At 39.1% G+C, this 15828-nt stretch overlaps 1 protein-coding gene across 1 annotated transcript in view; it reads left to right on the top strand.

Annotated features, from left to right (window-relative positions):
• The window catches only part of clstn2a (calsyntenin 2a), a 184163-nt gene extending 175208 nt beyond the window's left edge, over positions 1 to 8955 (top strand). Inside the window, exons 12-17 of the mRNA XM_079451908.1 lie at positions 2462 to 2670; positions 3127 to 3294; positions 4409 to 4554; positions 4684 to 4807; positions 6650 to 6837; positions 7252 to 8955. Coding sequence (XP_079308034.1) covers positions 2462 to 2670; positions 3127 to 3294; positions 4409 to 4554; positions 4684 to 4807; positions 6650 to 6837; positions 7252 to 7452 — 1036 coding nt within the window. The 3' untranslated portion in view covers positions 7453 to 8955. The remainder of the gene's footprint in view (positions 1 to 2461; positions 2671 to 3126; positions 3295 to 4408; positions 4555 to 4683; positions 4808 to 6649; positions 6838 to 7251) is intronic.
• The last annotated feature ends 6873 nt before the right edge of the window (positions 8956 to 15828 follow it).

The following is a 15828-nucleotide window of genomic DNA, read 5'->3' as shown; positions in this document are numbered from 1 at the left end:
CCTGGCTAATGCACCCCTGTTTTCTATATGGGATCAATAAGATCTAACTGTCTGTCTCAGTTAAAGATTCTACTAATACATCGAATTAATTGTGATTCAGGCGCCTTTAAATATCACATTGTGCATGTGAGTGTCCTTTCCCCTATAGGGATGTTCATTTGTCAAGGGTGAACTAACAGATAGATTGTGTTGTCTGACAGCAGTCTAATGAAAACAATTGGATCCAATAGCGCTCGGTTGATACTTACCTAAATGAAACTTATCAGTGTAGAAGGAGTGCTAGAGAGAGAAAGAAAAGAAGAGCGGTGGTCTTTTGTACTTGTCTAGTGTGCATTGGTGAAGAGGATTGTCCAAATAAGAACAGACTTCTCCGGTCGATATCGTAGCGAGCCCTAGCTCTTGTAATGGCCGGGGTCCGGCTCAGACCAGCTCCCAATGTCCGTAAATCAGCCCTGTAAATAAAGAGAGACTGTTGGTCCTTTCTTCACAAGCCTTTTTAATGAGTGCGACTCTTTTAGCATGTAGTCGACCAAGGGGACCCACTTTAACACATCACAAACTTTCCTCCGTCATTTTTACTGCGGTCATTAGAGGTAATTGTTTTGTTGGTTCCACACAATTTCGTGCTCCTTCCGCCTTCTCATTCAAGGCCATTCGCTGCGGTGACTTGAGAGAGCGTTTAGGCAAGGTTTACGGTGGAATTACCTCGGGGAGATAGCGCGCCATCGCTAGAGTACGTGACCACGGCGTAAAGGGGCCATTGTCTCGAACAAACAGATAGCCTAGTTCTCAATTAGCTAGCGAGTAAATAAATGAATTAGCAAATGAACGAGTGCTCTATAAGACCCACCCTTGAAGTAGAGTAATTACTGGGTGCATCAGAGAGAAAGGAGCCCTGTTAATCCTAAAGCTCTTTATTTTTCCCTTCTCTCCTCAAACTAACTGTAATGAAGCTGGACGGCCTCCAATTTCCCCAGCCGGTCTGTGTGAGTTTCACTACATGCTTCAGTGGATCTGTCTTAATCAACACTCTTTCCGACTACTGTACCGACATTCTCAGCTGAGGCCGGACTGAGCACGACTGGCCGTATCTCTCAAATCTTTGCATAGACACCCTGGTTCATAAGTAACTATGTGTTTCTGTATCATTGATTGGTCCCTCGGTTGATTCCACCTGTGAGGTGAGACTTGATGATGTTGACAGGCTCAAGTAACACTCGCTGACAAAATAAAGTGAATGTCATGGTCTATCACAATACCCAAAGGGTTCTCAATGTAGTTAAATTTAGACTATTTAGATTATTAGATTAAAATTTAGATTATCACAAGAATGTGTAAACCCATTTGATGAGCAATACTACACAACAAGTGATTGGTGAGATGGTAACAGCAGCACTTCAGTAATTTTTAAGAATGGTGATACTAGGGGCAGTAGAAAATGCTAAAGATTACCAACAATAACTGCATTTATTAAAAGAATAGTTGAAAATTGTTTTAGGAAATTTCTAATGTGTTATAATTTGGTTAACTTCATTATAAATGCCATGACTTACATCCATTCAAATCTGGTGTGTGTTTGAAGTTGGATATGTATGTACTTTTTAGAGCCCAAGCTTGGGATTTGGGGTTAAAAAATGTAAATAAAAAATAGTTTTCTTACCCTGTGTCAATTCGCACATGTATATTGTACATTGACAAAATTGTCGTATTTTATTTTACAGAATTTTCAGGCATTTTAAAAACGAAAAATATGTGCAATTTAAATTTACAAGAAATTGTAATTTTGCTGTATTTTTCAGGCAGCTGCTGCAATATTATACTTATACTTAGGATTTTCTTTACAGCGTTAAATGTTAATATTTATTTTGTGGGAAATGTCCGTTTGATGTATAATTAAACTTTAACCCACATAAAAATACTTGCTTTAAAACTCCAGTGTATGAAATTTAGTGGCATCTAGTGGTGAGATTGCGGATGGCAACCAATGGCTCACTCCACCCCCCTCAGTCCCTTTCAAAGCACTAAACGGTGACCGACAAAAAAACACAAATAGTGAGATAGGAGATAATGTATGAAACGTGCTCTGTAGAGCAGTGTGTCAGTTAAGGGCTACTGTAGAAACAACATGGGGAATTCCATGTAAGGGGACCCTCTGTGTACGTAGATAGAAATAGCTCATTCTAAAGGTAATAAAAACATAACGCTTCATTATGTAAGGTCTTTATAACCTCTTGAAGACATAGTTATGTATATTACATTGCAGTTCTGTCAGTAGATCCTCCAAAAGATAGAAATCTGAGATAAATGACAGCACCTTTACGTATAACCTGCAATTGTATGTTAAACAGAGATATAAAGCTGATTATTATTTAATAACATTATGAATTATTAATATTATTATTAATGAAGTATTGTTACTAGCACTAAAAATTATCATGTTGCCTTGCTCTGCTCTTCACAGATGTTTCGGTGAAGACACATGCATTTCCATACCAGACGTCAAGGCCGTAGTGATGGTGCTGCCGCCCAGCGAACCTCGGATCACCATCACCGGGTTGGAGCGGCTGGTTTGGCCCGAAGCTCAACTCAGAGCCTCTGCTGGGGTGACCCTGTTCAAGGACATACACATCATTAGTACAGTCACCAAGACCGACACCACCCTCAGCATAGGTGATAGATGACTCCCTTTCACCACTCATATATTAACATAATCCCGTACTTATACATTAATTCATTTTAGAGGTGCCACAGCTGCACATTTCCCCCGTAGTGGAAACGTCTAGCCGGCGCATGCTTACTAAATTTTCCTCTCATAGATTTCCCCTCATAGGGTTTCGTGTAATGGTTTAGTCTATTATTATCAAGATTATAAATGCCTTCTGCTCGGTTATTAAATTGACCCTAAGTCAATTGTTTTTTATTTGTGTCCTTTTTCATTTAAAGTTCAAAACAAAAGTGTCCGGCTTCTTTTATCGAATGCAGAGCCAGGGTAGTGAAACGATAAATCATCAAAATTAAATTCATACACAATCAATGGCTGTTTGTGGATACATCGGAAGGTCATATATATTTGCTGCCGAGCACCTGGGCCTCCGTAACGGTGTGTGTGTGTTTTTCTTTGTGAAGCCCGGAGGCCTGGTGTTCTGGAGTTGATGCATAACCTAGATTACTGCGATGTGATGGTGATTGGAGAGGAGCTGAACCCGGAAAGCGAGAGTCTGGATATCCAGCACAGTTCTCTCTTGGGCAAACATCTGGACGCTACCAATTCCACCTCCGGCATTTCTATTTATGGTAGATCTTGTCCACATGTCTCAACTGTATAGCTGTCTTCTACCAGATATGTTGTCTCATAACTCTACTTCTTATTGACCCAAGTGTCTCTTTTACTGCTTATCCATAAAGCTTTCCATCTTCTGCAAGGCTTTTTCAATGAGATCTCCATTTACAATATGAATTTTAGATCTAACTCCTTGATTTATCAGTAACTTCTGTAACTTGTTTACTGTGGCAAGTATTTAAAGTACATTTCAAGAATAGATTAAATACAACAAACAATCTCAGCACCATCTGTAGCATGCTGTCCATGAACAACCAAACATGTTTTTTAAATGTAGGGTGGAGTCTTGTTTTCAGTTTTAGCAAAATTGTAACGAAGCTTTTCAATTCTTTGTTTTCATGTTAAATTTATTTAATTGTTAGCAGATTTGGTGTGTGCATTTGTCTTTTTATACTATATATATATATATATATATTAATTGTTTTGATTTTTTAGTTCATAAACTAATTTATGTTTATTTCCAATTTTTGTTTAGTTTGTTTTAAATCATATTTAGATTTAATGAAGTCTCATTATTTATTATTATTTTATTATTTCAATATTTTACAGAAAATATATACATACAAATGTCCCAGTTTCCCAATTCTTCATATTTATTGCACACTTAGACGGTGAAGTCAGTTTTTAATTTAAATAAGAAAATCACAATATATAATTTTCCAACCATTATCAATGCAAAAATAAGGTAATGCGTTTATTGAATATAGTGAGCAATCAAATTAATTCATTTGAATATTTATGCTTCTTAACAAAGTTTGAAAGAAAAGTTTAAAAGTCACTGTCTATTATTCTCTCTCTTTTCAAAGCCTTTAACTCTGATTTAGTTCAGAATTCTTAATAGACCTTTCCCTCTAACAATCACAATGTACATTTGGCTTTTTTGGAGAGAACATTGGAATCAGCTTGACATATCGTAAAGGGCATTGTGAGTGTCTGCTACATTTATTGGTGAAGGACTAAGACCTTCACTTATTCAGGGGTTCCATTTCGAGGGTCTTTCGATCCACTGGAGCTCTTTTGTCGGAGTGGAAAGGGGGTTTTCTAACGCTGCTCTGTCTTTGGTCTCAGGTGTGGACTCCATGGCGCATTATGAACAGGCCATCCGGCAGGTGAGGTACCGTAACTGGAAGCCTGGCAGTCTGTCTGAGAGAAGGTTCCGGCTCAGTTGCTCTGAGCTGAATGGACGGTACACAAGCAATGAGTTCAACCTGGAGGTCAGACCTTGCCCTCGTATTGGCCAGTGTTTGAGTGTTTTTTGTCATCCATTCACTTTTTTGGTACTTTAGTATTACCTTTATTTCCCAGTCTTGACTTTGTGCCTTTATATATGTTTAACCCCTCAGATTGGAATCGTGCACAACTCAGAGGCCGTGGAGCATGTCAATCACATGGCCGTCCAATCGCAATTCATGAGACCTGTTCATCATCCATTGGTCGTACATACTGTCAACTCTGACCACATCTCAGGTATGATGTCTCTTTATGTATATTCCCAGTGATCCTGGATGAGTGATCCTGGACTGCTTTAACTTGAAACTGTAATGTCTATGTTCGATCCTTGTTTGCAATTCAAAATGTTCATTTATCAATACTGTGTTGTTCTTTGTTACCAAATAAGCATTCGAGAGAGTATCCAGCCTTATTAACAAGTCTGCTGGCGCGAACCGAAAATGCAGATAAGCGTGAGCACGACAAAAACACAGTCTCCCACATGCGCCGGCTTGAGCGGTCAGCGACCACGTCGGTTTTGAAGGAGCTTGTGAAATAACACTTAATGTACCAGCTCACGCACACGCCGGGGACGTCAGTGATCTCCCCAAGGGCATACCGAGCACAGCTGACCGCAGCGAGATGTAGCAGACTTGAAGGAGAGAAAGAGAACCATTGCTTTAGGGGGGACATGGAAAAACAGCAGGTGGCACTGTGACCTCATGCTCCCGGTCCAGCTTACTGCAAGGTCTCGGTAAACCGCTCTGTTCTTGCGAACAGTGAACTGTGTGGGACTGTTTACTCCTGTCAGCACAGCTCACATGGGTGTAGGCTTGAACATCAGTCGCACCGGCTGCATCTGCTCTGTACAATCAGAATTATGGATTGACAGGTTGCATTGACTAACAGGTGTGACTCCAAATGGTCCTGTTTGCTTGCAGAATCCAAACAGGATAACAAGTCTGTGTGAACTAGTAACCAAAGTCAGTCCTCTTTCTGTAACATTTAATAGGCCCAGAGTAATATTAGTCAGCATAGTAACATATAAATATAGGTAAGACTATATAAAGCACCCTTTATGATTTCATTTAAGTAATTCATTCTTTCTATCTCCACAATGGCTATTTTCTCTCATCATAATCTGTGAGATGTTGACAGCCCTAACATTGGTTTTACTCAGTTAAGAATCACCCACTAAGCGAGTGCTTTGTGCCATATGTATGTCAAAGACATGACAGACAGCACATATTAACCAAAAATGCTCTCAGGATTTCATCCCTGAAATAAAAAGTTTCTTTGCATTAGGCAGTTAACCAAACTGTTTGAATTTAACTTTAGAGACAGGACAACTGTGTGAACCTACTGAACATACATGAGGAGGATTTCAATGCTTGGAAGTTGCTCTGGACACTTTGAGTTCTCATGCTTTATTCAGCTCTTAAAACAAACATAAACGCATATCAGATAAATTTGTCAATTTTGATGAAGAGGATTGAGCACATGAGCTAACTAAAACCTTCTCAGGAGAAAAATCTGAGAAGCTAAATAGATAATAATATATATAATATATCTTGGTCATTATAATTATTTTATTATATATATATTATTATTATTATTATCTATTTGAAATATTTATATAATATACGATATTTAAAAATATATATTTCAAATATTCTTATTATGGGTCCTCATGCATTTGGCACATGACAGCCGTTCTAATATAAGAGCACCATCAAACTTCTACTCTAGGGATATTGCATTATTATTATTATTATTATTAATTGTATTTTTTTATTATTAATGTCTAATTATTATCTCATGATTATTATATGTTTATGTGAAACAATTGAGATTTCAAAGAAATATCACAAATCTTGGTTTCCTGTATAGAGATCCCAGCATGCAGTTTATCAATAGGTCACCATTATGGTGTCTTTAACCAGAGTGTCTTTAATTATTGCAAGGCTTGTTGTATAATCCATTCCTTAAATGTCCATTACGGCATGACAATATACAAAATGCTTTCACTCAATCGTACTTCTACTGTTTGATAGAACGTGATGGCAGGACTAAACATGTCCTCTACCCGTGTGTTATTAGGTACCCCACCTGCCGCAACTGTGGTTATTGTAATGTGCATCGCTGCCCTGGTGGTCATTGTGGTCTTGGGCATCTATCGTATCCACACTGCCCACCAGGAGGGTTCAAAAGATGATGATGATGGAAGAAAGGAGCCAGAGATGGACTGGGATGACTCCAATCTCAACATCACTGTCAATCCCATGGAGGTCAGTGCGTGTCTGATGATTTGTAAAGACCCTTGTGGGCTGTTGGATCGTATATTTGCATACATACAGTTACTACATTTTGTCACCTTCAAAGTAAATTTAGGAAATAGGCACTTACTGTAGATGCTTATAAGGCAACACTTGGTTACACAATGGCTTCTACGCCTAAGGCTTTCCTTATAAAAGCAATACTGTAAACATGTTTTCTTTTACGGTTAGAAGCTAAACAATAAGCTGAAGTTATTGTCTGTGGCAGTCAACAGCATGCAGCACACATCATCCATTGTGCTTAAATTGTATCACAGCTGGAATATTAAGTATTTTTACGAAAAAATGTCTGTCACCTTTTGCTAAATGAAATTCGGGAGCAGTCTGAAGATGACCATGAAGATGACTTTGTGTTATTCATCATAGAGCTTTGAAGGTGCACAGATCGCTGTGGAGGTTCGAGAGGACGAGCCGGAGGACGACGAAGATGATGAGAATGATGATGAACTGGCTGGAGATCTCTCTAGCGCTGAATCTGAGGACAGTGATGAAGAGGAAGAGACGGATATTCAGAACGGAAGAGTGAAGGGGAAGCTGGAGTGGGACCCCTCTATGTTATCCTATTAAAACAGACACGCAAACACACACACACACACACACACACACAGTCTCACACATATGCAAACACTATCACACACGTGTAGACATAGACTTGTTCATTCACATATGCATACATACATAAACCACTTGCATTTAATTCCCACTCACATCTACTGAAGCCAGAAATAATTGCTTGAAAAGTCACTGAGACAAGAAACTCTGATTTTGACACTTTTCAATGCTCACAGAACATCCTGTAATGCTATGACTCCCTCTGCTGGTCAATATTTGGAATTGCATACAAAGCCTGAACGTAATTGTGTAGTGTCTCGGTAGATCCACTGAAAGCAAAACTAAATTCAAAGTAACACCTTACTATTTGTGAACTTACAAATCAACATCTCTGGGATGCTTTTAAATATTTTTGTGCATCTTTTTAGATTATTTAACTTTTCCCTTTTTTAAACAATGTAATATTTAAAGGTCATTATTTTTGTTTATCTGCTATCCTCAAAATAACACTTAATATTGCTGTGGTGTGCAATAGGTTTTTGACAATGAAAATATACTTTTATTCGTTTGAAAAATATAGCAAATATGTTTATTTTAGAAATGTTGATTGAAAATGTTCTCTTAAAACAGATATTATATAGTAACGAGAACCCATTGAAAAACAGTGTAATCCAAACACTTTTTAATAGTTTTCCCTTTTGTTTATACGTATGGGTTCTTTGCAGTAAGATGAAGTAGGAGAAAGAGTGTCTGTACATTTGTATATGCTTGTCTTCTGTAAATACGGAGCTGTAGAGTAGTTGAATGGTGACTCAGACCCGTCCCTTCCTCCTGCATCCCTCACACGGCCTGTTTGTATCCAGACTTGCTTGCTGAAGAGGAATATCTGGTCCTCTTCTCTCTATCTGTATTGATCTCTCTTATTGTTCATGGTGTTCACCTCAACCGCGGATGGGTTCTTCCTCACTTCACCTCGAATAGAAGAAATAGCTAAAGATTTGTCAAACGCAAGTAGAAATTAAAGTAAAAATAATGGTAAATTGTGAAAGTTGTAGCGTTTGACAGCTAGAGTTGCATCTAGAAAGAGTTAAAGTAATGACAAGATGCCACAGTTGACACTTGTACCCCCAAACGCCACCCCCCCCCCCCCCACGCCTGCTTTGTTTAGCCAGGAGACGTTCATTCTTTGGATATGTGCATTGGGTTTCATGTAATGTCTGTTGCAGTGGTTAAGATTTCTCATTTCATAAGTCTTAAACTCTGTGCTTGTGATGTCAGCTTTGTGAGACGTCCACCTTCCAGAACCTCCATTTCACTAGTCCTTTTTAACCATGTGTGTTATAGAGCAGAAACAACAAAAAATGAACTTTTAAAAAGATCAACCCTGTAAAATCATGTAAGACTATTCTTTTTGTATGTTTCTCTCCTTTTGTTTTGTAAAGGGTTTTGTTTAACTTCTTTGATGGTCACTGCAGCATTTTCTGTACATTGACCAATAAAGACTTTCCTTAGAATGAGTGACAGCGTTTCTATTTCCCATTAAGGTGTCTGTGTGCGTTTGGATACAGTCGGGGATCGCATTTATAAAAAAAACCTTTATGTTAGTAAGGATGCAATTGCATCTTCTGTATACTATTCCAAAGGACGGTGTGTGTTATTCTGTATCTAAATGCTTTTCCAAATCAACCAAGTGATTGGCACAGTTCTTTTTTTAATCTTTTTTTGAAAGCTGTAATCGTGATGTGTTATCTCACAAACTTACTAACAGTAAGTGGAAATTTCCACCTATAGAATGAGAATGGCAGTTTTGTAGAAAGACTGTACTGTATGCTGTTCGCTCCTTACATCAATACTATAATGGTTATTAACCCACTTACACTTGTGGGTCTCTAGAATAGTTTTGATATTTTACCCCTTTAAATGCAGCCCTTCCCTTGAAATGAACCATGTTTTTAGTGGTAAAAGTGTAATAACCTTGTTTTGTGGTAGTAAAACCATGTTTTTTTTCGTAAGTGTTAAACAAACACGATAGGGAGTCAGTCTAACTATGACGAACAACTTGAGGGTGAGTAAATGATGACAGAATTGAACAGTCCCTATAAAACTTGCATGATAAGCAAAAAAATGCACATACATTTTTGTGTCTGTTATGTCAGAAAAATAACATATTAAACACTGTATTGGGTGAAAATATTAGATGAATATCTAGCTAGAGGCTAGCTTCGAATGCAAACATGTTTACAACCTTGACAGCTGAATCTCAGCACATTCACCAAGCCACACCTTGATATTACCTCCTGAGGGAAAAGTAAATTTCACACTTTGGAGTAATAAATGGTAGTACACTATTTGCTATTTATATGGTGCTTGCAAAAAGGGACAAGAAACATAACTATTTTTGAATGACCTTAAATGAAGGAAGTTTTTTTGCAGTTCACAATAACATGCATAACTAGTGTTCATATAACATATGAAAATAACATAACAGTGAGTAAATAACATAAGAGTAAGTAAATTATGAAAGAACACATTTTTTTGTGTGTGTGTGGACTATCGCTTTAAAAGAATTGCCAACAAAGATGCCTAAGTCATGTACCTCTTCATATAAAAGCAAATGTTACCATCTTAAATCCCCCAAAACTATTTGAATGAAACAGTCGTTGGATCTTTCTAGAATGAATATGCAATAGCATACTGTTGTATGAAGGAGCTGTTGGAGAAACGGTGGGTCATTGGTGATGGGAAGTTAATCAGAAACATCAGCACCAAAAAACTTTGAGGTGCAGAAGATGCATCAGCTCAAGTTAATAAGACGTGGGAGCTCCCTGCAGGAAACACAGACAAAGAGAGCGTCAACTGAAGAGATGGGAAGGCAGATGTGTCAACCAAAGGCTAATGAGATGTTGGAGTTTCTGAAGAAATCACAGACCGATATGCCTAAACATCACAGATCCCCTGTGATCTATCAGCACAGTTTGAATGGACAGTGTTGAGGTGAGAATCCATTTACTAGGGTATCTCTAGCTTCAGACTGGTGTATCTGTTTTAGATTTTATGTTTGTGTCATCTTTTTTCACAGGTGTCCACACAATCTACACAATATCACTCAGTATTGTGTTTGAGGACTTGATAACTGTGTGAAGTTTGTAGTGTGAAGAAGTACTACAAGTCTCCATTTGGATATACTGTTAGTCTACATTTAAAAGCAAATGTTATCTTAAATAACACCATATGAAGCAACTATAGACTGATATCAAATCTTCCTTTTATAGGCAAGATTATTGAAAATGTTGTATTTAATCAGCTGAACAACTACTTAAACTCAAATGATACATGGACAAGTTTCAATCTAGTTTTCGGCAGCATCACAGCACAAAGACAGCTCTCATAAGATGATCATAAGTGATATTCGCCTAAATTCTAGATTCTGGCTAAATTTCAGTGCAGGTACTGCCAGATCTCAGTGCAGTATTTGCTACTGTTGATCATAACATAATTCTAGAGAGACTAGAAAACTGGGTAGGTCTTTCTGAGATGGTCCTCAAATGGTTCAGGCTATACCTTGATGAGAGAGTATGTAAGTATAGGAGATTATTAGTCTAAGTGGATGTCACTGACATGTGGAATCCCACAAGGCTCAATTCTTGCGCCACTCTTGTTTAGTCTTTACTCCCACTGAGTCGAATAATGAAAATAAATAATTTCACAGCAATGCAAATGACACCCAGATTTACCTTAGATTTAGCGCCAAATCACTACATCTCCATTGACTCTCTCTGCCAATGTATTTATGAAATGAACAGTTGGAAGTGTCAAAACTTCCTTCTGTACTCTGTTTTACCTTTTCTGTGTTTTTCAGTTTTTTCTTTATTTTCTCCTGTCAAGCTACTTTGGAACAATGCACATTGTAACAAGCGCTATTTAAATATATAAAATGTAATTAAATTTAATTGAGAATGTTTGCAAGCAGTTTCTGTAGGAGCTGTTGGAGAAATTACACGAAAAAATGTACCATGTGTGCAGAAAGATAAGAATATAAAAAATATATTATATTAAAAAATAAGTCTGTTACTTAAAGCCTATTATGTTAGAATTCAGGCTATGATTTTACGAGAGCAGCAAACAATTTTCTATACATTTTATGACTGCATAAAGTTGTATTTTTCAGCACATGCAGAATGACACAAAAGCTAAATTATCCTTAACAAAAATACATATAAAACTTATGGTGCATAAATTCGGGGTTTTAATGCATCTTCAAAAGTAACTTTCTATGCAATCAGTCTGCAATGTATTTCTGATTTCACAGGTTTACTTTATAATTTTTTGCTCAATGAAAAGGTTATCAAAGAGCAAAAAGTAAGTGGCCAACAAATGTCGTGTGGTAATTTAAATTATCAAAGACCCAGGTATTCACTCTAAGACGCACATAGACATCATCTCCTTCCTCCAGAATCAAAGAAACTGAATTTGTTGCTGTTTCATGACGGTTTCCTTGAGGGTGATTGTACACAGTGACCATCTGTTGTTCGTTTTTCAACAGCCTCAGACCCAAAGGTTTGGATGAGTGGGTATGCCCATTTATAGTGAAGAAATAGACACCTTTAACAGGTGCTCTGAAGATACCTGTAACAGCATAGGCAACAATTTACACCGACATTCTTGGTAATGTATTAACATATTAAAGTAGTTCAGAGTACAAATAGGTTATTTCATGACGTCTCAGATCACAAAACCGCATGCATATTTAAAAAACAAATTCATGTCAACATCCTTTTGTATTTATTTGGACGAATATTACAAGAGGACATACCAGTGCTTGGGTTGTAGGCATTCCCATGATTCACAAACACATCTTTGTAAGCCAGTGTGACCTCAGAGTTGAAGGGTCCATGGTTTTGTACGTTTCCAAGTGAGGCTGCAAATGCCACTTAATGCTCTGTGTGTATCAAATATTGTTTTATTGGCAAAAAGACACAAACCTGTAAACAGTATTACAAATCCTACAATATTAATCATGTTCATATCTTTGTATGTAGGTGCACTAATACTCTATCTTTCACCCATAATTACCTCTATGCCCTCAAAGAGCAGATGAAACATGAGTATAGACATTTTCCTCTGAGAAGTTCCTCAGTGGCCTCTAGTCTGGCCTGTAAAGACTTTACAGTGTTGCTCAGCTCGGCCAGATTTGGCTCCGTGTGTTCAGTCATGGAAGCAGCCAAGTGCTCAGTTTCATCTATAAACATTTTCTTCCTTTCCTGCCCCATTACTGAACAGGTACAGCTGAACAGGAGAAGCAGAAGGGGAACGGCACGTGCCATCATTAATGTATCTCAAGACCTCAAACGTGTTGCAGGAAATCTGAAGGCTGCTTATGGTCATGCAGTTGTAAGCGTGCATGCAAGTCAGAAATTCTCCTGATATAACCCAGGCATATTAATGTTTAACTTAATTTATGATAGCAATTTAATCTCTGTCTTGCTGAATATGCGCAAACATTTACATTAGCTGGCGGATTATTAATAAAAAAATAATCTGGATAAAACGTTTGCATTTGTTTTTTATTCAGTAGTGTGAGTAAGGTGCATTGTGCACATGTTGTCCACCACAACACAGAATAAAAATAACTGAATAAATAGTCAACTTTTCAGTAATACTTTATTCTTAATGTATTTGCTGTTTTTATGTTTTTGAGGATAGTTGGTCAGGAGTCCCTTGTTTGTCCTGAGCTCTTAAACTGTCCACTAGTCAGAAAACTACTTAAGGTCCTGCACATTCTTTGGTGTTGAGCCACCTTGGATACTGCAGACCATCAGTATACCCTGACGCTAGAAGCCCAGCTGAATATAAGAAGCCCAGAAGCTGAATACATCTTTGTTAGAAACCGTAGATATGATATTCAGTATTATATTTGTTGATTATTACTTGACTTAAACAATGTGTTATATTTAGAAAAGTAACCAATTAAAATAAATTTAATTGATTAGAAAAACTGCCTTCCTAGGTTTTAATTTATTGTTTTTAAACAAACATACCACAAAGGACTCTTTTAAATACTTACAAATTAGGCTGGACTTCAGTAACTTTATCTTACCTGAGAATAATATATAATAAGGTTATGTTTAATAATAAACAAAAGAACGATAAGAGAGAATGATAAGACAAAAGAACATGTCGTTAAAAAAAACTGAAAGAAAACATTGAAAAGTGGTCAACTATGCAGAAAATGCTTGAAAACCGAAGAACATGCAGGACCTGAAGGATTTTTCTGAAGACCTGTGGACATTTTAACTACGCATTTGTGTCACAAAACATAAAACAGCTGTTGGCATCTAATGATGGCATCTCACATCAAGTGCATATAGACGTTTGAACTGGTTTGTTTATGTAAATAAAAAATAAAAAATCGTGTACTACTGCTTATGCAAAGATCTGGTATATAAAATAGTTTTCAGATTGTTTTCAGTAAAATAATTTTATGATGCCTCTTATCTTTTTTTTAAATAAGTATTAACATGTTGTAGATTATATGAGGCATATGAAAATTTATGACTGCAATAGTGGTATGTTGTATTCTTTGTACATCACACTTTTCAGAGGATTTTTTCTAGATAAAATAATTACAATGTTTTTTAACATGACGACATAATGGGAAATGGACAAGATCATTTCAAGAGTTAACATCATAAAATTGTATTACAACAGTAATGTAATATTTAAAGTATTTCACCCTAAACCAAAGTTCCACAATGCTTCGTCTTCTTTCCAGGATAAAATAATCCTGTCCACACTTCCATGTTATAAAATTATATTTTTGCCGTTGTATCACATTTTACAGACAAATAATTAATGTCAGAAAAACTGAACAGATTTTTAAAAACTAGGCATCATACCGTTGCCGACTTTAAAAACGGTTAAGGCTAAAATACACTACACGACTGGTGTCATACACTAGCAGAGTTCCCTATCGATACTTCACTCGTACTGCGTAGCAGGACGCTATGGGGAAAACTCCTTTTTCTCCGATGACTGAAGCAATTCAAAAGCGCAGTGAAAACTGCACGGTGATTGGTTGGAAAAAAGCAGAGCTTTGAACCAATCGTAGCGGAGCTGCCGGACCAATGGCGATGGCACCCGCCAAAATGGGCGGGGCTTCTGGCTATATAAGCGGACACATCGCCGTAGGGTCTTCAGATCTCTTCTCCTTCAGCGACGACTCGTCTTCGCTTCCCGAGACTGACTGCTTCGCCGTCGAGAGAGCACCTGCAGCGCCTTCGCTCCAGCGGATTCATCAGCGGCTTCGCTCCGGCGGCTTCTGTTGGCGTCTTCGCGTGTGAGCGGCTTAGCGATCCAGCCGGTCTTTTCCCTGCCGCTATCCGGCGAATCTAAAGAGCAATTTTCACGCTTTCTTTCAGAGAGCGTTTAGAGCAAATTTCCTGCGGCATTTACGTGCAGTTTTCACTGCGCTACAATGCCGCGTCGTCCCTGTCGCTCGTGTGGGGTTTTCCTGCACGCTGTCGACGGTCACGACGAGTGCGTTTCATGTCTGGGTCTCTCCCACGCAGAGAACGCGCTAAAAGAGACGGAATGCTCTCACTGCGAGAGTATGAGTCTCTCCTCTCTGCGCTCGCGGATAGCTTTCTTTTCAGAGAGTGACTCCGCCCCTCGATCCCCGCCGCCGCTGCTCGCACAGGACTCTGTGCGACAGAAGCAGCGGGGTAGAGGAGCTAAGCGCTCGGGGAAACGCGAGCTCACGCCGGCACGCCGTGCCTCGCTTTCCCCGCAGAGAGATGTTTCCCCGGTTTGTTTCACCCGAACAGATCAGCGTCCACTGGCGGCCGCCTGTGACATGATCTCGTTCGGTGGAAACGAACCGGAGGATGACGACGCCATGTCGTTAGCGGCTTCAGACGGGGAGTTAGCGGGCTCGCTGGATGACCCCGCCCCCTCGCCGTCTCCAGAACCCGGCGGACACGCCCCCAGTGCGGACTCCGAGCTCTTCCGGGTCCTCACGAAGGCTGTCAACGAGCTGGGTTTGGAGTGGTCTCCCCCAGAGGAACCCTCTCGCAGCCGCTTGGACGAGTGGTTTTTGCCGGGGCGCCGTCAGGCTCCTCGTCAACGTAACTCACCGTTCTTTCCAGAAGTTCACGGCGAACTCACGAAGTCATGGCGCGCCCCCTACTCGGCCCGTCTTCGACCTTCTTCCTCCTCTGCGCTCACCTCCGTGGACGGCGCAGAGGAAAAAGGATACGAGAAGCTACCCCCCCTCGATGAGTCTGTGGCCGCACATCTGTGTCCGCCTGCCGCCATCGGATGGAGGGCTAAAGCGTCTCATCCTTCCAAGCCGTGCAGGACCACCTCGGCCCTCGCTGGACGCGCATACTCGTC

Source organism: Barbatula barbatula, assembly GCF_947034865.1.
Source record: "Barbatula barbatula genome assembly, chromosome: 3".
NCBI classification, from domain to species: Eukaryota; Metazoa; Chordata; class Actinopteri; order Cypriniformes; family Nemacheilidae; genus Barbatula; species Barbatula barbatula.
Note: the sequence above shows the minus strand (reverse complement) of the source record. Positions and strands in the feature narration are given on the sequence as shown.